The 24,747-nt window shown below is 37.2% G+C and overlaps 1 protein-coding gene and 1 long non-coding RNA gene across 6 annotated transcripts; both read right to left on the reverse strand.

Moving 5' to 3' along the window:
- Window positions 1-856: 856 nt before the first annotated feature.
- Window positions 857-11,692, reverse strand: LOC132636156 (uncharacterized). Of its 5 annotated transcripts, XM_060352864.1 has the most exons (15): window positions 11,489-11,689; window positions 11,273-11,346; window positions 9,454-10,018; window positions 9,280-9,368; window positions 9,028-9,126; window positions 6,278-6,773; window positions 5,150-6,202; window positions 4,942-5,062; window positions 2,617-4,466; window positions 2,500-2,543; window positions 2,241-2,420; window positions 1,960-2,073; window positions 1,697-1,879; window positions 1,446-1,490; window positions 857-1,271 (listed from the first exon to the last, which is right to left on the reverse strand). In XM_060352864.1, the coding sequence occupies exons 2-15, from the start codon at window positions 11,330-11,332 to the stop codon at window positions 1,137-1,139; spliced, it is 5,034 nt and encodes a 1,677-aa protein (XP_060208847.1). In that variant the 5' UTR covers window positions 11,333-11,346; window positions 11,489-11,689; the 3' UTR covers window positions 857-1,136. The 5 variants fall into 5 exon arrangements, 4 of the variants coding, with proteins under 4 accessions (XP_060208847.1, XP_060208849.1, XP_060208848.1 ...); XM_060352866.1 differs by having other exon boundaries at window positions 9,454-10,005; window positions 11,273-11,689; XM_060352865.1 differs by having other exon boundaries at window positions 5,150-6,199; window positions 11,273-11,689.
- A 1,556-nt stretch (window positions 11,693-13,248) lies between these two features.
- LOC132638483 (uncharacterized) lies at window positions 13,249-16,506 on the reverse strand. Its single transcript, XR_009581759.1, has 3 exons — window positions 16,052-16,506; window positions 15,226-15,276; window positions 13,249-13,492 (listed from the first exon to the last, which is right to left on the reverse strand). It is a non-coding gene; the product is annotated as an uncharacterized LOC132638483 (long non-coding RNA).
- Between the last annotated feature and the right edge of the window lie 8,241 nt (window positions 16,507-24,747).

The following is a 24,747-nucleotide window of genomic DNA, read 5'->3' on the forward strand; positions in this document are numbered from 1 at the left end:
AATATCAGGTTCTATATAAAATATTGACGTTTCGGAGTCTTCACACACGACTAATCATTGGTCAAAGTATGAAAAAACACACTAAGTGTTGCAAAAAAAAAAAAAAAGTTTACCAAATTTTTTTTTAGTGCTCGAAAAAAAAAAAACTTTAGAGGTAAAACGTGGATCAGTCCACGTTATACGTTTAAATTTTTATTTTTTTTTAATTTTTGTTGACAGCCGCAAATTTTTTTTGGGGTATATCGTGGGCTGATCCACGATATACCCCTTTTGGTATATAAATTTTTGGTCATCCCCTTTTTGGTAAATACCGTGTATTTTTATACCCTTTAGGCTCCGGACTCATCTTACGCGTACCATGTACAGCAACAATCTAATAACTTCAATGTTTTGCTTCTTACCTATTTACTACGCCGTAGTTAAAGTGAGTTATAAACATCCGCTGCTTTCAATTCTGTTCTATTCAGGTCTGAGTTCATTATATTGAAAACTATCTTTATCCACCAATCACTACATAGCCTTCCAAGTTACAGAATTGGCAATTCGGAAGATGGTCTATATATCATACAGAAATTTAGGCTATGTATACTAAGATACTAATTCCTTTGGCTTCTTGAACTTATTGATCAATCACCTTATTTCGTTTAATCTGGTTGTTCAACTAGAGCTTAGATTATTAGGCAGTAATCTGGTTGTTCAAGTTGAGCTAAGATTATTAGGCAGTAAACCAATTTGTGAGCTCAATTCATGATGTAATTTTACTTCTGTTTTGTAAGAAATTTGCTAGAGATGAACTTATATGGAACGATGTGATAAGATTTATATAGTCAACCCTAGCACATATTTTACAAAAACAAATATGTAAATTATGCATTTAGCAGTATTGCAAGCAGGACTTGTATGGTGCTATAACTTAAATCAAGAAACCAAAAGACTGGGTGAGAAACTGTAGATCTAGACGTTAATGCAAAAGTAAAATATTTATTTACATACATATGAATGTACAAAGATTATAACATTCCCGGTGCTGGCCTTTCACGACAATATTAGCACGTACTACTGCAGAGGCCAAAGAATAACATCCATATTCATCAACTGGTACCCAGAATATGAACACCTGAACAAGTATCACCCTGTCAGTTTAAATACCGCCGGCAATTCTTCGAATTACAGTAGCAGGGGATTTTTTTGCCTTCATCCTCATGGTTAAAGTTGTAATCATATGTAATCTCTTCTCCAGGATAAATGTCTCTCTCAGCAGAAAATACTACCTGCATATGATGTAGTTTAGTACTTGAAATTCAAGTTTTAGTTATCACATATATTAATTATAAATATAATATAATATAATATATATAATTATATGCTCTGATAGAAAACTGGGAAGCATGACTACGGAATGTAACAAAATATAAGTGAAAGCAAGTAGAATGGGATGTATCTACCTTTTTCTCATTCCTCACAGAAATGATTCTGGCGACGCAGTTTGGCTGGTAAAATCAATTAGCAAAAGAAGAAAAGCTGAGTCCGTCATACTTGAGCCATCAAAACTGACGTCAACCTTTTATATCTTTTTTTCTTAAATAGAAACATAAATTACATCAAAAGTATTAAAACAGAAATGACGAAGAAACAAAAATGTCAAACATTGTAACATAATTGGGCAGGGAGAATAGTGGACAAAATGAACACTTACGAGGCATGAATGGTTCACAAATCGGGCAATCCCTCCCTTTTGGGTTGCATCGACTATATGCTCTTGATCAATCCTAAAGAAATAGCAAGCACTCTTATACTGCAATTTCTTTCCTGACAGGTACTCAATTTCTCTTTTGTCAGCCACACGAAGCCCCACTATCTCACCCACATATTCAACAACCTAGAGGTAAATAGTGACAATAAAGTTAAATTTGCTGATGAGAAACTTATAATTCAGAGGAAGAGAATGAAGATAAAGACCATTTCTCCCTGTGAAATAAACCTAGATGTGTAAAGACCAAGAGCATGAATGCCAGATTTGTACACAACCAAACTCTTCCACCCTTTGGAGTGCTTATAGCGAGCATATTCCTTCTGAAAAGTAGAGAGTAACAAAGTAAGAACATCAGTAGCATAGACTGAAACCAAAGTGCACAAGAATTTAAAAGCTATACACTTGAGTTGTCAGTTGGACCACTGCAGGGTGTAACAATTCAGCGCAATTTGCCTTGTCAAGCAACCCAACTGTTACACATACATACCCGATAATCATATTCAGCAGCTTTTGGTCGAAGCCTCGGAGTCTCCTTTCTTGATGACTTTTGTCCAGTTATGTGAATCCAGGCATTTAGTTGCTCCTGGGCAACAAGGCATCCACCACCAGATTCGGAATACTGAGGAAAATTATACCGCACTCCTTCCTTTTTGCGGCCCTTGTATCCCTGAAGGTAGAATGCAAGTTTTAGAAAATCTGTAATCAGGAGTCCAGTACATCTAAATTGTTATTAAGAAACAACAAACCTCTGTTCGAGCACAGGTAGAACCTCCTTCTCCTTGATGAATACCTACAGTACCAACCAGATTGTAGTTAGAAATGTCCCTTGAGCACTTAGAGACCCCAGGTTCTTGAAATCATACCTTCAAGTATCAACTCATTAAATCCCCGTTTGTGAATCTCCTTGGACATTGGCTTCTGTGGAGTTGGCAGAGAATCATCTGCAATATTACCAGTTTTTATAAGGCAATCACACCTTCTCTTCTCTAGAGAGTAGAATAAGTGAGCCCCTTGTTCACCTCCATGGCAATGCGCTCTCTTCGATTGCTCTAATGATTGGCAAGGATCCAATCCAATAGATGTCAGGAGCTGACTTTTAGATTTTTCGGTAGTTACAACAGTATTAGAATTACAGCTTCCAACTTTCTTGAGATATGGAGATTTGTTAATGCGTCGATGTTTTTCTTTTGCACTTGCCTTCCTGAATTTTATGGAAGTCGATTTTGCAGTGTAGTTTCCAGAGGAGCTACACTTCACCAATGAGTCACAAATTTTTCTTAGAGAAAGAAATTTGACTGGTTTTGATGGATTCGCATTAGAAATTACACCATATTTCCCCCAAACTAAGGGTCGTACTGCCCTTCTATAAACCTTCTCATGCACCTCAGAAGACGTAGAGGTATCTACCAAACTGCATTTAGCTGCAGAGTCAACAGCGAGATTATGTCCTTCATCTGTCTGCCTAACAGGTATTGCAGTGTCCAATTTCGGCCTCTTTCTTGGTATTTCACATGTTACAAAGGTATCATCATCATCAACCTTTAAAAGATCTGACTGAGTAACAATAGCTTTTGCATCATGGCAATTAACTTTACTATTGCAAGAAAGAGTATTCAATGAACGCATTCTGGACCTCCTTTCTCTGAAACTTGGTTCTATGGAATACACACATTCTTCTGCACTGCCATTATCCGATAGGAGGGCACCTTCTTTATCATTGCACGAATGATACAGAAGACCAGCACTGCAAGTGCCCTCTGAATAGGCACAAGCAGAGTACATAGCAGGAAGTGTTGTATCCAATTTTCTCCATTTGGTTCTCTTTCTAATCACCTTTTTGGAGATATCAGCCACTTTCTGAATACGATGGCTCTTTTCTTTAATGCTGAAGCTAGAATGGTTCTGCATTTTCTTCATTTTTAAGGAATCTCTTAGTCTAAGTTCTTCAATCAGACTACGAGAAGAGTTACCAGCAAACCCTTTGGATGGTCCTGCATCCATGGGGTTGAATTTGCAAGCAACACCAAAAAACTCTGCACTTTGTTCACTGCCTTGTGCATCATTAGAGGACCAGCATCTGTCGATTCCTGATCCTTCATCTACTACAACATTACTTGCCACACTCTTTTGACCATTAGCAGTGGAGAACTCTTTGCCATGAATCTCCGCAGATGCCTCAGTAACAACAGGTGCAGATCCGCCAGAAGAAACATTGGATATTTCTGGCTCCTTTAGACATTCAACATTTTGAAAAGCTACATCACAACTGGGTTTGTTTCCACCAGCATCTGCATTTTGTCCCCTCATTTTTTCATTCATGTTCAGGAAACCTGTTGTCTGTTCCTTACATGTCAGACTAACTGCTCCAGTCACCTTTTTTGGACCATCTCTCCATTGAGAAGAGTGGAACTCCATTTTGTTTATCTTGTTCCACATTAAATCATTATGTTCTTCCAAAGAGGCCAGATTGTCCGAGGGAACTTTCTGACTATCATTCAACTTACAAGCAAATAAATTCTTAATGCAGCCAGAAGTTCCTCTCTGTTCTAGCCGAGTAGTATCCAGAGGTTGACCAATGAAATGATGTTTTTCAACAGAAAAGTCCGGCTGAACAGCACAGCTACAGCGGTAAGACATAAATGAATTTGGTGCAACCTGAAAGCAATTTGCTTGCTCAACTGATGGGGAAATATTGCTTTCAGAACCTCCATGTCTAAGCTCATGTAAAACCAAGAAATCAATCAGAACGAAAATTTGAAGGATGAGTATAAGAATAAGATAAACTCAAATGCATGTAAACAGACACGATCATTGAAAGAACAGATACTGACTCTCACCGTTACAGTTATAGTTGTAAATAACTTTTCTTTGGTACAGTAAATTTAATTTCGCAACCCCCCTACCTGGGTCCCATTATACTTTTTCTGTTCTATATTATTGGAAGAAAGTATTGAAACAGCGTCCTTTTTACACAAGTCAACATAACCTGGGGACAATCCAAAAGAAAGGGGCAGTTATCTGGGAGAGAGGGAGTAGTACATACTGAATCTCTGCATACAATGTATTAAATATCTTCTAGGGTGACTCAGTCTGAGGGCAAAGTTATAACCTAACAGCGACACTAAAAGACAGAATTGATTGCAAACCATGGAAAAGCAAGGTTACAGAAGATGTTTGAAGAGAGTTACCTTAGGTAAGGCCAGTGAACTGCATTAGAATCAGTGGAAAGCTGACAGTGCAATCCTGATTCTTGAGCACAGAACGGTCCTCCGTGTGATAAAGCTGGAAAATTGAAACCTTCAAGCTGATCTGTATGGACATAATCTTCCTATTCATTCCAATTACAAATCAAACAAGATACACAGAATAACTGAAAAGGAAACAGCAGTGCTTTACCAGTAATAGGAGCGACAGCTTGAATATGCTTTCCCATATAATCACTAAACCCAGAGAAGGCAGATACTGCTGCAGCCTTAGAAGCATGTAGCGTATTCATGACATTGGGTTCATATAACTGGTTTATGGATGTTGGCGCTTTGTCAAATGGATTCCTGCATAGCACATGCTCTGTGGTGGCTGTGGTAGAGGAAGTGACAAGTGCAGGAATAGGAATTTCCAACCCATGATGCAAGGTTTGGGTTCTTGGATTCATGGTGAGTTCAATCTGCCTTCCATTCAAGCTCTTTTTGTTAGACAATTGTAGAGTTTGATTTCCAATTAGAGTTGAACTTGATAATGGAAACCCACACGGGACTGCCTGCGATGGTGGAGCTGCTCTAGAGTCCACTGGTTTACAGACAAATCTGATGTTACCATTATTAAAGGGTCCATTATGAGAAATTAAAGATGTCTTCCCATACAAATTAAGGGTGTCCTGAATATCAGGCATATCCATCATCATACCACAGGGCTTGCATGAATAAAGGTTCTTCTCATGTAAGGCCAAGCAATTGCTATGACCAATCCCTTCTACAACTCTCTTAACAGTCCTTTTGTTTTCATAATAATTGGAGTGGAGTCCAAAGTTCAACTCAGCAGCACTGTGTAAATTAACAACATTGTTGACCACACCTTTATCACTGTTCCCATGTCCAAGAGCACATGAAGTGTCAACATTAAATTCCTTATTAGCCATCTTACCTCTAGCACAATGAAAATCAATTTGGTCGCACTTTAGAGTAAGGGATTTAGACTGAGGTTGTCCGGGAGGAATATGACTTCCATTAACCATATTTTTGGTAGCTTCAGGGTACAGTAGTCCTTCTGAAGGACCCTTGAACTGTGCTTGAAGCATAGGAAACATGGAATTTCTAGTTCTGGATTCACTTGTTGCGTTGTGGAGTCCATAGGCAGAGTTGACTGGGTCCAGCTGAGCCTTTCCACTTCTTGGACTCAAATTCAGCATATGAAAATTTGACCTGCTTTCTTCCTCTGCCTGTGATTCGACTGCTGCATGACACTGACAGGTGTAAACTTAAAGGGAAATCAAGAACTAAAGGAACAAATTCACAAATAATAACAGACCTTTATGCATAAGGGGCTCTGGAAACAATGATTGTTGGTATTCTATTGGTTTGACGATGGAATGATACTCAAAATTTTGTTGAGCTAAACTTCCAAACTTTTTGCTTTGCTGGGATGGATGCCCAAGTCTCAACTCAATATTTGAGGAGACACTACTTCTGTCCATTTGCATTAGCGAGCTGTTGATACCAAGCGATTTTGAAATTTTGGGATCTGGAAGAGAATTGAAAGTATTTGTGTCCTTGGTGTTTGAGCCAATATAAGCTGAAATAAATGAAGAACCATTCTTTGGGCCTCGTATCCCATCTAAGTTTGACAATGTTGGATGCTGAGGGTTCTTTGAAATAGACATATTGTTCCATGACTGTCCAGCTCCACCGGATAGCTCAGAATTTGGAGATGAATTGGGAAGGGATGGATAAAACTCTCCCAACGCTGTACTTACTGGAAATACTTCAGGCCAGTCCCATCCACCATGATCTTCAGGAGCCCTAATCTAAATTACAATAGAAAGATCACCATTAATGGCTCTTGTGCTTCAAATGGATGCGATTAACAAGTACTTTAGACATAATAAAATAGAGCATCTAGGTTCTTAACTTCTGCTGTAAATAAAGCACATTGAACAAAACCAAACAATATAGAGCATGCAACGCTAGACACAGTGGTCTACCTTGCATCCCTGCTCACATATATGCTAAAACTATAATACTATATAAGCTTTCAAAAGTAGGTGGTCCGTCAATCAAACCATCGTAGCAGGCAGAGAACATTTTATCAGGCTCAGAAAGCCAATAGTTCATAAAAAGATATTCTTGTAGTTCAAAGATATAGATAGCTACAACAACAACAACCCAGTGAAATCCCACATCGTGGGGTCTGGGGAGGGTAGAGTGTACGCAGACCTGACTCCTACCAAGGTAGGACGGCTGTTTCCGAAAGACCCCCGGCTCAATAAAAGCATAAAAAGAAGTCAGATAAGGTTAAGAGATTCGGATAAGAGATTTAAAGCGATATGGAAATGAAATAATGCAAGCGACACAGATAACACAGGATAATCAGAGCACAGGAAATAACAGATAATAGCAGAAATCGGAGCAGATGACACAGGATAACCAAAGCACAGGAAATAACAGATAATAACAGATAATAGCAGAAATCGGAGCACAAGAAATTATATTGCAATAATGCGACTACTAATAAGAACGGATAACGAGACTATCTACTAGCCTTCTACCCTAATTTGGGTCCTCCAAACCCTCCTATCTAAGGTCATGTCCTCGGTAAGCTGTAATTGCGCCATGTCGTGTCTAATTACCTCTCCTCAATACTTCTTCGACCTACCCCTACCTCGTCTGAAACCATCCATGGCCAACCTCTCACACCTCCGCACTGGGGCATCTGTATCTCTCCTCTTCACATGCCCAAACCATCTCAATCTCGCTTCTCGCATCTTGTCTTCCACCGAGGCCACCCTCACCTTATCCCGAATATCCTCATTCCTAATCCTGTCACTCCTGGTGTGGCCACACATCCATCTCAACATTCTCATCTCGGCAACTTTCATCTTTTGAACGTGAGAGATCTTAACTGGCCAACACTCCGCCCCATACAGCATAGTCGGTCTAACCACCACTTTGTAGAACTTTCCCTTAAGTTTTGGTGGCACCTTCTTGTCACATAGCACTCCGGAAGCAAGCCTCCATTTCATCCACCCTGCCCCAATACGATGTGTGACATCATCGTCAATCTCCCCGCTGCCTTGCACAATAGACCCAAGGTACTTGAAACTACTTTTCTTCTGGATGGCCTGGGGACCAAGCCTTACTTCCAAGTCAGCCTCCTGAGGTGCTTCACTGAACTTACACTCCAAGTTCTGTCTTGGTCCTACTCAGTGTAAACCCTTTAGACTCCAAAGTATGTCTCCAACACTCCAGCTTAGCGTTAACTCCGCTACGAGTCTCGTCAATCAGGACTATGTCGTCCGCGAAAAGCATACACCATGGCACCTCACCTTGAATTTGTCGTGTCAATCCATCCATCACCAAGGCAAATAAAAATGGACTAACATATAAAGATATAGATAGCTACCAACATATAAATTATATGGACAGCATTTAATCCAGCAAAGAAATAAGTGGAAATTTTTCTAAGTTGACTGTACCCAAGTCATCATATAAAGTGATTCTACCAAAATTGCAAATTGCCCTTCAACCTTCCCATAGATGATGTGAAAGAAATTTGGAATGCTAAATTTAGTGATCCAAACTAAAATATTTCCCCTTCACAATTTTGGAGCCACTTTTCTCTCTAAATCCAACCAACTTAAGGAAGAAGTGATTCCTTTTTGTCTTTAGTAATTTCCCAGTTTAGTCTTCCAAATTCTCCTTCAATCAATCAATCAATCAGTTACGCCTAAATGCCAAATTAGCTCCCAAATCTCCTTAGAAAAGTTTTTATCAAAGTTTCTTAAGCAATTTAACATATAATCTAAAAAAGACTACCTGAGCAGACTATGTTTCCCATTAAGTAGTGATGCCAAAATCGTTATCGTTCCATGAACCAAAATTGATCTACATATCAGGACACATTGAATTGGACCCCTTCAACAGAAATATCAGGCACATAACCAAAATTGATTACATAAATGCAAAGACGTCTGAAACAATGTAGCTAAAAAAAAAAAAAAAAAAAAGCACAGATTTTGAGGCATAGAAGAATAGATGTTAGGTACCTCACATATTCCTTACCCCTAGTTTTTGGAAGAAGACCTTCCGCCACTGAGCTATGGTCACACCACTGTCCATCCGAACAGCAATCCCCGGATTAACATCAGATAAACCAGAATGCTGCTCAAAAGATAAACTTCAAACTGTTACAACTGAAAGTCTTTAACTCAATTAATAGACAAGATATAGACATGGAGATATCAAGTACTCCAACAAAAGGATTGTTTTCCAGAGACTGCCGAAGCACAAAAAGGAGACATCAGAATTAAGTACCTCACAAAACCTAGAGATAGACATATGTGAACCATGGCACAAGCAAATAACTCCAAGAACACCAGTATTTCTGAGAACCAGGTATCCGTCTGCATTCAAGGACCAAAGCACTAATAATCAGAACAGATAAACATACTACTGATGAAAAATGACACTAATTAGTGGGTTACTCACTTAAGCCGAAACAAAACACACGAGGATAGCTGCTCAGCAATGGGGACAACTGCCCAGAATATCCTGTTTCCGAGACAACCTTTCTAGATGTCACAGAATCAGGTATATCATGGAATTTCAAAGAAGAATGCTTCCCGTGGCCAACATAATGGGAAGGAGCAGCTGGCTTAGCCATTTCACATTTTGGAGGGTCTATTACAGCAGTTGATTTAAGGGTTTCTCCAGCTTTTAACTTGTCACTGCTAAAATATTGTGACAATTCAACAGCAGGTACAAGTACTGGTCCATTCCTAGAAGCAGATCCATTGGCATTGTTACGATTTATTGGCTTTTCATTCAGCATGAAGACAGATTTTAGATTTGATGATTGCTGAAACCCTCCTTGCAAAGAGGGTACTGGACCGGAAAGAAAAGATATGAATGAACCATTGAACTCAGCAGGACTCGAGATATCCACATTTGAATTTGAAGTCCATGGAAGAGCAGACGGCTGTACCATTCCATTTCCCAGCGACACTGAACTTTGTGGAATGCACGAGTATATATTTTGACCTGCATTGGGAAACTACAGTATGGGGTGGGCAGTGAGAAGGACAAATGAAATATATGAGAGGAGAAGCATGAGAAGAATCAACAAGATCCACTATAACAAGGTTGTTTTAATTTTCATATGTTAATAATTGTTCAGTATAACAAAGTTAGAAGTCATTTTGAAAGGGAAAGCCTCAAAACGACAAGGAAAGACAACGTATCCATTTTTTTATAGGCATGTATATTTTACGCATCTACAGCTAATGGAAAAATATTGCTACAAAATAGTGGCTCACAAAACATCCAATTACAGCAGTCAAAAAGAAACCGTTTAATGGCATTCACTAACTGAACACTCATTCCTAGCAGTGTTTTGTTTTCCTTTATCAACAAACCGAATTAGGGCTTCGGAGTATTTCACCTAACTAATCTACATCATACAAATATATTCCCAAGGTTTTCTGTGGTTTTAGAAACACTCACTTTTCCATCAGAACTTTTCTCAGTCTAACTCCTACACTCAAAAAAGCCACTTCATTATGATGCAAAAGAGGTGCCTGAACTCCTAAACTTTAAAAAGCAACTACATTACGATGCAACAGAGGTACCTGCTATTTAATAATTTGAGAATTGGTGACCCGAACTACAAACATAATGTCTAGCCATAAACATAAGGATACTAAACCAAACAGGAATTTACAAATCCGGCTCCTCCATCGAAGTTATATGGTTCTGTTCGAACTCGGCTTTAATTCATCCAAGACACTCTTCCTTTTATGTAATAGCAATACAATTCTTTTTCCATGTTGTATTGCTATAAAATGAAAAGGAGCTATGTGGCCCCTACTTGTTTCCCCTTAACTCTAAAAGATGCAGATGCAGAGTCTTTTTAATGGCCAGTATGATAAGACAGATAAGGATAGACATTGTAAAGGCCGAAATAAAACAACTTATTTCCCACATTATTAGCAGTTGAAGCTTTAGCAGTCAAATAATGAAACTGACAAATAGAAAAAGCCTCTAAACTGCTACTACCTAGAATCCCATAACAAGGAGTAAAAAGGAGGGTTTTATTTTTTACTTTTGGTAATTAAATGAGGGCTTTCTTCAAAATCTGATTTTCTTTATCTGGACTACACCTCTACTCGTATTTAACAGGAATGTAAGATTCGTAAAATACTAAACACATAACCCACTATTTTCCTCCAAAAATGAAACATACATTTTACAAATTAACATGCAAGCAAGAAAAAGAACAGAGAAATAATAAATATCAGCCAAGAAAAACCTGAAAATGGGAGTCCGGGAGTGATGAAGAAACAAGTGGTGGAGACGTTGACTGCCACATTGACACCTCAAAAACTTGCCAGAAAAAAAAAAGAATTCAACAAACCCCCATTTCCTAATCAAAGCTAATATATAAACCACACTTAATTGTCAGCAACCAAGAAAAATCAACTTCAACCCCACTAAACATCACACAAGGCAGAAAGAGAAGTCTTACTTGGTGTTTATCTGTGTTTAGAGAGGGAAAAGCGTTGGCGACTGAACTAATGATGAGGGAATTTTCACCGATAATGCGATTGGAAAATGGATTGGAAGACTATGGGCCGTTGGATTAAGTTGAACGGTGGATTGTGTTTCCACCTGTTGTGAAAAAAGTGCACGAGGAGACTGAAACCCTTGTATGGCGGGAAAAAGCGGCTTGCTCAACTTGGGTCACGTGACGTATTCACTATTATTCGTTCCGTCTTCTCGGTTCTCACTATGATTTTCTCCAAACTCTCCCTATATATTGAGAATTATTAATTATGTATTTTTTTATTTAATTTTCAAATATATAAATTTGATTATAGAATATTTGAAAAATATACATTTAAAATTAAGTGAAAGAAAAAATTATTTCTCCCCAAACTGATCAATCTTCAAACAAATTCGCAGAATTGCTCTTCTTTTAGGTGGTCTTTAAATTTTGCCCCTCATATTTGTGGTCTTTAACTTTTGCCCCTCATATTTATGGTCTTTAAGTTTTGCCCTTCGCTTGAATACCTGAGGTTCTGGGTTCGAACCCCCGCTCGGACATAAAATAAAAAAATAATTTCGCAAGGCAAGGCTGGAGGGGAGTGTATGTCGGATCCGGCATAAAGCCCTTAAGGAAAAACTAAAGTTATGCCGGAGGGGGCATAACTTTTCCTCAAGGCATAGTTTAGGCCTTATGGGGCAAAACTTTTCCATAAGGAACTATGCCTTGTGGGGCAGACTTTTAATTAAGGCATAACCAAAAGTATGTCCAATCAGGCAGAACTTTTTCTTAAGGCATGGACTTTGCCTTATAAGGTAAACTTTTAATTATGCTTTAAGGAAAAGTTCCGCCTTATGGGGCATACCTTTAGTTATATCTTATGGGGCACACCTTTAGTTAAGGCATAACTAAAAGTATGCTTCATAAGACGGAACTTTTCCTTAAGGCATAACTAAAAATTTGCCTTGAAAAGTTAAAAAAATATATATATGTCTCAAGGCAAAGTCTGCCCCCTCCGGCATAACTTTAGTTTTTCCTTAAGGATTGTATGCTGAATCCGGCATACACTCCCTCCAGCCCTGCCTTGCGACATTATTTTTCTATTTTATGCCTGAGTGGAGGTTCGAACCCAGAATCTCAGGTATCCAAGCGAAGGGCAAAACTTAAAGAACACAAATATGAGGGGGAAAATTTAAAGACCACCCCAAAAAATAGGCAATCCGTGCAAAAAAATGAACTAGAACGGAGGAAGTATTATTATCATTTTTTTGCGCGGATTGCCCTTCTTTTGGGGTGGTCTTTAAATTTTGCCCCTTATATTTGTGATCTTTAAATTGTGCCCCTCATATTGCTGGTCTTTAATTTTTTCCCTTCGCATTGCAACCCTGAGCGTTCACGCAGAAATCATGAGGTTCTGGGTTCGAACCCCCGCTCAAGCATAAATTAAAAAAAAAATTGCAAGGCAAGGTTTGGGTCGCGTGTATGCCGGACTCGGCATACACTTATTAAGGAATTACCAAAGTTATGCCGGACCCGGCATACTCATTGTCACGACCCAACCCCGTAGGCCGCGACTAGTGCCCGAGATGGACACTCGTACATACTTACTAACCAAAATCTGTTTGCGCTTAACATATTAAGGACCTTCGTGCATGCTAGGCAACATATCACTTATATCGTTACTTATAATATAGTCCACAAACCGATCAAGTTATCGCAGTGTAGGGAAATGCCAAACATGAACCAAATTAACATAACCGGACAAAACGACCCATGACCCACATACATGTCTACAGGCCTCTAATACAGACAACAGAATCATATGACGGGACAGGGCCCCGCCGTACCCAAAATAATCATAAACACAAAGGTATATATATAACAGAAGGATCTGTACCAAAAGTATGGGCTCCGGATCAAAGGAGCGCTTCAGAACAGCTGAATGTGTACCCTAGGCTGGCGGATCACCTCAATAAGCGTCTGTACCTGCGGGCATGAAACGCAGCCCCCGAAGAAAGGGGGTCAATACGGAATATGTACTGAGTATGTAAAGCATGGAATATAGAAGACAGAAACATAACCGGAACGACGGCACAACAATAAAGGTATTATCCAGATTATTAAAGCGTTATTTCCAAATCACAAATCATGTATGCAGATGTCAAATGTCAGAAAAGTACAGACTCAGAATATCAGAATGATTATTTCCCAACACAGATCATATAGGCCGAAGTCATCTGTCAAAAGAAGTACAGAATACCAAAAAGCTTACTTTCCAAACACAATCGTGCAAATCGGAATCATGTATCGTACGTGTGCATATAACAGATCCCGGCCCTTTCGTAAGGGACGCGGTGAACAGAATCATCAGATACCAAATTTAGATGTCGTATATGCATGTAACAGATCCCGGCCCTTTAGTAAGGGACGCGGTGAACAGAAAATATCATATGCCAGAATCATATATCAGAAGAAATACAGAAGGTAAGTAGCTTATCCAGAATGTCAGAATGCTTACTTTTAAATCACAAATGATGCATATCAAAGTCATGCATGGGGCACAGGAGCATGGTCGCCATTCCTTTCTCTGGCGCCATAACACACCATACTCCAAAAGATATCATATCTCCGAACATCTCCGTCACATAACACATCATAGCATATCCTCGGTACCCGGGGACATATAACACGCCGGGGAACCGGACACATCATACTTCGTAACATATACACGGTACCCGGGGACGGACAAATATACACAGTACCCCCGAGATCGGACACATCATACTTCGGAATTCATATATGGAACCCGACCCTCGAACAAGGGGCTCGGCGAACCATCCGCACGATACATACCGGCCCGGGACCCGGTGAAAGAGATCATGACACATGCACGAGCAGAGTAGTGCGGAAACCATATGCATATACATATTTAAATGAATCCCAAGACTCGACGAATAAATACATATACATATTGATATTAGAAGGCTCAAGGTAAGCATCGAGTCCATCGGAATTAGTATACAAAAGTTACGAACTTTCAAATTACAAAACTTTCGAAAAACACATCATAGGTTAATTTCTGAAAATTTAGTATCATTCATTTTGAGGAACTTTCAAATAACATTATAGGGTACTTCAAACGAAGCATTAGAATCACATACACATATCCGAAATATTCCATATAAAACATTTCACGAAGACTCGATGGAACAACACAACGACAAGTCAGGTAAAATAAATCGGATGGCGGAATGATACGAGAGCTGTCTCAAAATAGTATTTCTGGAATCGTATTTGCACCTCAAAATGTATATCAGAATGTAACGGAGCAGTTAAAACACTATCCTTTGGTAGCTAGAACTATAAACAAAAGTTCCCTTTAAATACCATACGGAAATAAGTCAAATAGAACAATACAAGAAGGTCTCGGAAATCGTGGGCCCACCTCGGGTCAAGTCGAGAGGGCATACATAAATTACGAATATTAGACCTTATGAAGTCATCCACAAAAGTTGCAGGACAATCCGGTTCCATTTGTGAAAGTACGGACGTTTAAACTATTTTCTTATCAAAACATAAAGTACCTAATTCAATTTCATTGAATGAATAAGGGCCAAAATTATGCTCGAATTTCTAGGAATGGAGTTTTCCCCAAGACACGTATCATAGCCTATTACGACTAGGACATGCCAAAAGAAAGAAAGGTAGGCTTTACATACCTTATTTGCTTCTTACGCTTGTCCAAACTCAAATCCCGTTTCCTCCAAAATCTACAATTGGTCACAATTGCCAAATATTAATTATAAGCCTTTAGGAATTCAATCTTAAATCCATACTTGTCTACAGAAATTTGGGCAGCATCCCCCCTGTAAATGTGCCATCCCCGATAATTCAACTCGGCCAAAAATACAACAACAAATCCGAGAATTTAACTCGGCCACAATATCAACAACAATACCAACAATTATTCTAACAATATCCACCATCGATTCAAAACGCATACTAGCATTAGCAACTTCGTTTTACAACTTCAACGGCGTCTCAATTATATTCAATTCATATTTGATCACACATTCAAGTACTAATCCAAGATCATTCAACACAATTCAAAGCATTTCATATCATTTTACAAAATATACAACAATCCCACCAAAAACCATAATTCACCTGAAACCTCCAACCTTCGACACAACATTCACAACACATATTCTTTTTCCAATTTCATCAACAACAACAACAATTTGCATCTTACAATTCAATTCCCACAATTTCATAAATTATAATAAAATCACAAAATTTCCTAGAACAACTTAACAACCAATTTTTCATACCAACTTGAATTAGTATCCTTCCATTTACATTACAAGGCCACCACAACACAATTAACATAATAAATAAAATTTTGATCATTCCTCTCCATCAACAACCATTTTCGGCCACACATACACATACCCATAACACAAAATTTTCATGCTTTACATTCACTTCCATATACTACAACATATTTATGTAATTCTTCCAAGAAAAAAAGAGTAAAATTCTTACCTTTTCCAAATTCTCCACTTGGTAAAAAAAAGTACTTTCTTGCTTCCAAAGTTGTATCACATTGAAGAGGGCTTTGAGCTTAGTAGTAATTCCACAAGAGATGAATTTTTGAACTAAAGATTTGAGCTCCAATTTTTTTTTTCTTTTCTTTTCTTTGGCCGTATGGCCCTTTCTCTTGGCTCTTGCTCTCAATTTTTTTTGTTTTCTTGAATCTTCTAAAAGAAGATGACTAATGGCTCCCTTTATTTATTTGTTGTATTGAATTAATTTGGCCATGGGCTTGGGCCTCTTTTTTTTTGTGACTTTTTCCTAGCCCAATTACTTGGTTAAATAATTTGTAATTCACGAAACTAATTTTCAAAATTTCAATTTTGCCTTTAGCCTTCCTCGATATTTTCGGGTCAATATTTTTCATGAACCTCAACATATATATTAACCAAAATCAAAATATTACCTCATCTCTTGCAAGTCACAATTATTTCAGATTTTTTTCAAATATGCGAAATACGGGATATAACACTCATGCCTTATGGGCAGACTGGGCATAAGTATGCTAGGTCCGGCATAACTTTGGCAAATCCTTAACAAGTTTATGCCGGGTCCGGCATACTTATGAGCAAACTTTTAATGGGCAAACTTTTAGTTAAGCCTTAACTAAAAGTCTTTTCCTAATTATGCCTTATGGGGCAGACTTTTAGTTAATGCACAACTAAAAGTATGCCTCATAAGGCATAACTAAAAGTATGCCCCATAAGGTGGAACTTTTCCTTAAGGCATAACTAAAAGTATGCCCCATAAGGCATAACTAGGAAAAGACTTTTAGTTAAGGCTTAACTAAAAGTTTGCCCATAAGTATGCCGGACCCGGCATAAACTTGTGAAGGAATTACCAAAGTTATGCCGGACCCGGCATACTTATGCCAAGTCTGCCCATAAAGCATAAGTATGCCGGGTTCGGCATAATTTTGGTAATTCCTTAACAAGTGTATGTCGGTGGGGGCATAGCGAAATTTAAACTCTGCCTTGCGATTTTTTTAAAAATTTTTGACTGAGTGGGGGTTCGAACCTGGAACACATGGATTTTAGCCGAAGAGCAAAATTTAAAGATTTCAAATATGAGGGGCAAAATTTAAAGACCACCCCAAAAGAAGCGCAATTCGCCTTTAATGCCCTATTATTATTGGGAGAAGGCTGAAGCCTGATGAGTCAGGGCTAAGACGGGCCCTTCTACATGTGGGGTACCACCAATACTTTGTGTTGGGATTATGGGTGTACATTGGACCAGGCCATCAGGTGGTCATAATGGTCCAACATTTAACAAATTGCACGGTTTGCCTTTAATGGTTGGTCTTTTTTTTTGTCCTTCAAAATCAAACTTATTCAAAGCGGGGCATAAATTCTTTAAGATCGCATACATAACTTGTGAGATATCATGATGTGAAAATATAAATTTATGTCTTGCCTTAAGGGGCAAAAATTAAAGACTAGGACAAAATAGGGGACAAAGTGCAAATGACCCGTCATCAATGGAGTTATCTTTGTAAAAATTTCACAGGGTATTTTTATTTGGACATTGTTATCTTTAATATCCATGTTTGTTAACAAGTTTTTCATGTCTATTCATTTTAAAATAATTTTAGACACCGCAGCTTGACAACAAAATGCCTAAAGTTCAGGCGAAATTGAATGAACTTCATATGTACATAAACTTCAGACAAGAAATTTCATGCATGAAGTTTAGACAAAAGTATTAATTCAGCCACATATAACTGGAGTTGAGGCAAAAATGGTTGAACTTCAGTCATATGTGCCTGAACTTTAGCAATATGAAACTGCGTGTCTGAAGTTATTCCGAAGTGGATAGACTTGCAAATGTTTATGCATTGTGGATGTGGCTTAAATTGTGATCGCAAAATCGAGTATGTGTGTGTATCGTCTATTATATTTTTTCTAACAAGTGCAACTAAAGTTCCTGAATCTGCACTTGCCTTTTTGGGGGTTTGACGGAGTTTTTCTTTGTAACCAAGAAATTTTTGAGGTCTAAGGCAAATGATTCAAAACATGATGGATAAAAAGAATACCTTTTTGTTCTTGTTTACTTCGAATAGTGCTAAAGTGATGGTCATGGTTGTATGGAGGAGGTTGGTGTGAAGGTTGTGTAGTAATGGCTAGTGGTCGCTACAGTGGTGGTCGGAGGTGATGGATGTGCGGTAATGGCTCAATAGAGCTGGTGGTTGTGTAGTAAATGTTGACGGTGGAGGTGACTGGTGGTGTAGGAGTTGATCGTGGTGATTATGCGATGGAGGTTGGTGGTGGTTGTTGTTGACACCTAATATTTGACCTTCCATAATTTATTTTATTTGCTCAAAGTACTTGAATATTAAATGGGGTAATAAATGTTTTTTTTTTTTGAAAAAATCAGGATGATTTTAATTTCAACCAGAAAATAGTTTTTTTTTTTTTTTAATTGTCCAAATTATCAGAGATTAATCAACAAATATTTACCCCATTTTAATTCAAGAAAATTGATTTGATTGAAATAAATAGTCATTTTTTACCCCCAAAGTCTTATTTCTGCATACTCCATTTATATGGGTAATTCTAAAATTAATTATAATTAATCTGGATAATTAATTATAGCTATATTTGCAAATTGCTTATTATATGCTTAATCATAGCTACTATTGAAATAATCAATTCGTTAGTCAAATGAGGCCATAATTGAAATAACAAAATTCATTGTTTTAATTCAATTAAGGCCATACTTGCAAATCCATTATTTTGTGAAAGTCAATCGTGTTTTTAATTAATCATGTAGTTTTAATTAAATTGTTTAGTAATCAATCTTTTTGCCTATTTATTAATTTGCACTTTTGTCCCTTTTACATGTATATGCATTAATATATATATATATATATATATATATATATATATATATGTATGTATGTATGTATCGCACCCCCACCCCTAAAAAAAAAGGCACCTAGTCAGCCCAATGCAAAAGGCATGACCCGGCCCAGTGCGCCAAAATATCAGGGGGGTATAACCCATTTTCCCTCTTTTTCATCCAAACACCACCCTACTCTCCCCTTTCCCTTTCCCTTTCCCTTCGTAAAAACCCTATCCACCATACTTTTTTTTCTCTCTCTCTACGTCAGCATCCCAAAATGGGTAATGGCACAGTGTGCTTTCGCTTTGTGCAGTCATGGTTCGATCGTTTGAGGCAAAAATTAATGCATCATCTCCAAACGATGCCAAACACGACCTTAAACATTGGTAAGGTCAGCTCTTTTCTCTATCTTCTACCTTGCAACGTCTACGGACTAAAATCCTTTAATTGTTTTTGTTGTGTTCTGAATTTGAATCGTGATTTCTTATTAGTTCATGAAGAACCCTTCGGATTGATCTTTTGTTGACTCAATCTGGTCCTTTGATACTTATTTTAACTCGATCTCAACCCTACAATGTATATGTGTGGGAGAAAAATCCCAAAAACAGGGATTTATCCCACATCGTGAAATTAAGGTTTGAGGCATTTGAGGGTTTTCTATATAAAGGAGTCCTATGTTACATTGCTAGACACTTTTGAACTGAATATTTACACATATTCACTCATATCTTCGAAATACCTAAAATTTAGAGCATTTTGCGAAATTTTAAGAGTTCGATCAGTTTAAAATTTTAAAGTTCTTATTTCCGTGTCCTTGTGTGATTCTCTGGTATTTTGAGCTTTTTTTTTTGTGGGGGGGGGGGGGGGGGGGGGACAAGTTAAGAGGTCTCCAAGTCCAACACTCGATCAAAGGCTGCACTCAAGAAAGGTAATTCCCCTTTCCTTATTTATTTTTTTCTTTTTTTCTGCCTTTTTTATGTGTTTAATTTTTGTATGATGTAGCATGTTATGTTGTGTCTATGTAGTTAGGTTAAACAATGTTGTTACCTTAATTTATTGGGCTGTTTTGTTTCTTTATTCTTTATGTGGTTTGGTAGGTTGTTTATGTGATAGTATATGCCCCTTGGTTTGCTTAACCAGGACAATGATGTTGTTGCCTTAATTTATGGGATTGTTTAAGTATCTTTCATGCAGTCTTAACTTGATATTGGCATGATATGGCCTGTTGATTCTACGAGTATGTGGTTAGCTGAAAAATGCTGCTATTTCAGCCTGTTTAGCATGATTAGCTTAGTAATCTTTATGTGCTATTGAAACTAGTCCTGTTATCAGTCTAAAATACTTGATAATATAACATGTTTTCCTATGCTTGTTTATTTAGTTTAAGCAGTGTTGTTGTCTTAACTTGTTAACCTATTAGGTGTGCTGAATTTTTTTTTTTTAAAAAAAAAAACTATACTACTGATCCTGTTAAATTTTAACCATGTCCCAGCATGTAACTTAGGTGTTATAGTCTCTGCACACCCTGAATCTTTGAAAGGCATCATGTTGATCTTACTTGCATAAAACTAACTGATATAGAAACCTAAGAGTGTTCATAAGTCATCTGAATCTCAGGCTGATTATCTGAACCTTATTTGTTTAATTGCATAACTATCAATACTCAACTTTGTGATAGTAAGGTAATGCATGTGTCACTATTCATAACAAAGCATGATATTTGTAAATTTGGCAAGCATCAATGTTGACTTGGTTAGTTCATCAGTATGATATGCTTGATAACATTAAGTACAGAGTCCCTTTGCCTAATTGTTGGTTAAGTAATGTGCCACTGGGTGATTTAGTTGGTCATTCATGTTAAAAGCCATTGTTTGCATGCATGTTATGTCATCTAAGTGGAGTAGGGTATTTAAAAATGATTGGGACCCTTGCTTGACCTTATCTGAACATGTTGGACATATGCTATGATTCTACCTACCCATACTGAGCCACATCACTTGCATAAGGATTTTACATGACTAAGTACAGGGAACTGAGTGTATCATGTGCCTAACTAAGTATAGGGAACTAAGTGTATCATGTGCCTAAGCCATTGTGTTTCATTTTTATGCACCTTTATTTTGTCTGAATCTATACATGTTAGTTCATTTGATCTCTAAGGATAGTTGTCCTATTTATTAACACCTTAATTGAATATGATCAATGTAAGAGCTAGTCTAATGGATTCTAAGATGTGTTTACCTTTTGTGAAGACTTAATTGGAACTTTGGTCCATATTAGTTCAATCTGTTTGCCCTACTGTCTAAATGGTATATGAAACTGCTATGTCCCTCTACAATTGATATTTGCTTTATTGCATCCTGTAAGTGCTTCCACAAATGTCTACAGTCACTCTGAGTGTTTGCTTTGGCTTGTTACATGCTTAATCAGCCTCATCGCACTTTACTTGATCCCTGTTGTTGTTTGTTGACTATGTTTGGTGAACATTAAGTGCTTTCCTTAAATTTGGTTAAGGCAGTTTGGGCACATGCCTGTATATTCCCATAAGTATGCTCACAACTAATAAATTATTGGGGTGGTTTAAATGGTCATTAAGGATCAAGCTCAAGCCTTCCCCAGTGTTTGTCATGCTTGGGGTTCATGAAATCCCTTGGATCTTGTACGACATCGGGAATACGGGGGTAAAAGCTTTCCATTACTAACCATTCAAGGATCCCTAAAGGTGTATATGTTTGAGTATACCAAAGGAATATACCTGTATATACCTTTACTCCTTAATCTAGGTTAAGTGTATGTATAAGTTGGCTAACTTGGGGGACTGAATTTAGATCAATTAGCCCGCTGTTTGCCTTAATTGAGTTTTTTTATATGCTTAAGCGTGTATTCATGATATTAATTCTTTATCTTTTCTATGCAAAATCCTTTCCTTGCATTGCTCGGGTCCTTCCACCTTCTATACAGAAATTGGGCTGAAGCCCAATTCCAATTCTGTTGAGGCTCAATGATGACCGTTCAAAGGAAAGCTGATATATTTGAAGGCCCATTCAATGGGTGAAAATGGCACTGATGGGCTTGGATAGGCCCATCAATTTGAAAGAGATATATTCCTCCCTCTCTTTACTTTATTTGGTACATGTATATTTTGTATATCAAACATGTGAAATAGTGAAACCCCTATGCATGTGTAGACTAGGAAATCAAATGCGTATTATTTTAGGAAGTCGCTTAAAACTTTTTTTTTCCAAACTCGTTCAAAAATTGAATTCTTTTTCGCACAACAGATAAAAGAAATTGGCTTTTAAATCTGATTTTGTTTAATAATCAAACACATGTTTTGGATAGAGTAAATTATGCCTTTCTAAAAAATGGTGAGATTTGCGAGTTTGGGCTTTAGTAATAAAAAATCTGGGAAAAATTATTTTTTAGAAGGTAAAATAGTTTTTGGGCTACAACCCATTAGTATGAATTGTTGGTGAATCTTGCTAAAAAAAGGAGTTCTAAAATGAATTGACTCGGAAAGAGGAAGAGATGCGGTTCACCTTTAAATGGACAAAAATGGGCTTTGAGATTTTGACACTAAGCATACCTGGAAAACGACTTGAAAAAACTGGGTTCAAGGCTGGAAAAATTCTGGAGAAAAAGGACCATTTTTATTCAAACGTTTTCACCCCAAAAAGTTTATTGGATTAATATTTGGACAAAGTATGAGACTAAAAGGATTTGGACTTAGGATATAGTTGACCTATGGCTTCAATAAATAAAATGAACCAAATTGATTTTGTCTTTCATAAACTTATGTTTATCTCTATATATATATAATGCAAAAACGGAGAAAATACTCTATATTTTCTTATATATAAAAATCCATGAGAACTAAACCCATTTTATTAGGACTAGAATAGTAGCGACTCTACTTGGGAGAAATCCCGGGTGTGTCCTAGTCCGACAATAAAGTGAATTAAACACTTATGTGGATTTTAAAACCAAAAACCCTTTTTACAAGGGGAATGTTTGCCAAATTTTTTGAAACCATGATACGATATGAAAAGGAATGACATTTTTTTGCGAAAAATTAAAACACTTTTAAACAAATAAGTACGTTAATCACACATTGAAGCTCGTAGGTCAACTGTATTCTACGGATACTAGGGTGCGTAAAACCTTCCCTAGGGGATCACCGGAACCCTTACCTCGAACTTTGGTCCAAAAGATTTTTCTCAATTTTGGCAAAATCTTTAAACCTGGTTTTCCTAGTTTTTCATAATAAATTAGGTGGCGACTCTAAAATACTAAAATCCAATTAGAACACCAACAACCTCGTAGTAACTTTTATGCTTTATGTTGTTTTTATTCTTGTATATATTGGATGACTATAATATTCGTACAATTTTTTTCTCTTGTTTCTTGATTTTTTTTTTGGGTTTCTTGCTTTCCTAATATAGGTTATTTGGGTTCATTCATGAAAATTAATAGTCTGTAATAAGTAGCTTGATTTTTAGTAGCAATACAACATCCAGCATTCCTAGTAACTTCCTTGTTTTATTTAAGTAGCTGAATAATTTCTTTTGATTTTTCTTTGTGTATCAGTTCTTTTATGAATCGAGTATATTGTAGTTTTTATTTTTTAGAGTGGATTTTTTTTAAATTTTTTTTTAGGATGTAACCCTTAGAACGGAAGAAGAATGATGAATTGTAATTCCAAGGATCTTTATTGGCTTGGTTGACATCAACAAATCAAGGCTTAACTTTTGAGAGATAACTTTCCTGTGAGTGCTTGAGTGTAATATAAGATATATCAGCCTTTCTGACACTTACGCTCATGGTAGTGGCTCTTTTATAGCTTTCCTATCCTATAGTTCGCGATGACCCTGTCTGTCTTAGATTATATTTACTTGTCTTGAGTGGGACTTGGGCTAATGGGAGGGGAGGTTCTTTTGCATATATTCCATATTGTGCATCTTAGTCTCGAACTTGCCCTGCATGTAGTATTTCGTTTGATACCCGTAATTTTTCCTTGATCCTTTTATTGAGTCCCTAGTATTTGCACTGTAACACCCTGAATTTTTTTTAAGCTAACTCTTGAATTTTTGATTGACCATATCTTGATAGCAAGGGTATATTTTACTTCGCACTTCTTGAATGTGAACTTGACGATATTTGAAACTTGTTTGAAGTGTTATGGTGTAGTTATATAAACTACTCCTACTATGATTATCTTAGTAATTTATTAAATGAATTAGATATTTATAAAAATGGGCAGCCCATTTTTATTTTATTTTATTATTTTTCATCCTTATCTTACTAAGTAAGATATATACCCTTTTGGCTCTTATCCTCTCTACCACCCTTTCAATTTCGTTTTCTCCAAGGAAACAAGACAGCAAAACCTCTCTCCTCTTATAATATTAATCCTCTAAATCAATCATCAAGAATTGCTTTGGTTGAGCCCTAAGCAACTCCACACGATTGAGGTAAGTTACAAACCCGTTTTTGGACTGGACTACTGTTAGTGTTTTCAGCATAATTCCTTGTATAAAGCTTAGTTTTAAGTGATTCAAGATGTTCTAGAAAACGATTTCATAGCCCTACAACTTTCGTTCAGGCTCCAAAACCCAGTTTTGCTTGTATTTACTTGAAAAGGGGTGATAAAGTACAGGGCAGGTGCTGCCTAGATTTCTGTTTTGCAAACCCTACATGTACTACTGTTAGTATTTTGAGCATATATTGTGGTACAAAACTTCTATACGAGTGATTTAAATTTATCTGAAACCCCAAGACATATATCTACAACTTTCATTCAGGCCACA

The sequence above is a fragment of the Lycium barbarum genome, chromosome 4 (genome assembly GCF_019175385.1).
Source record: "Lycium barbarum isolate Lr01 chromosome 4, ASM1917538v2, whole genome shotgun sequence".
NCBI lineage: Eukaryota > Viridiplantae > Streptophyta > Magnoliopsida > Solanales > Solanaceae > Lycium > Lycium barbarum.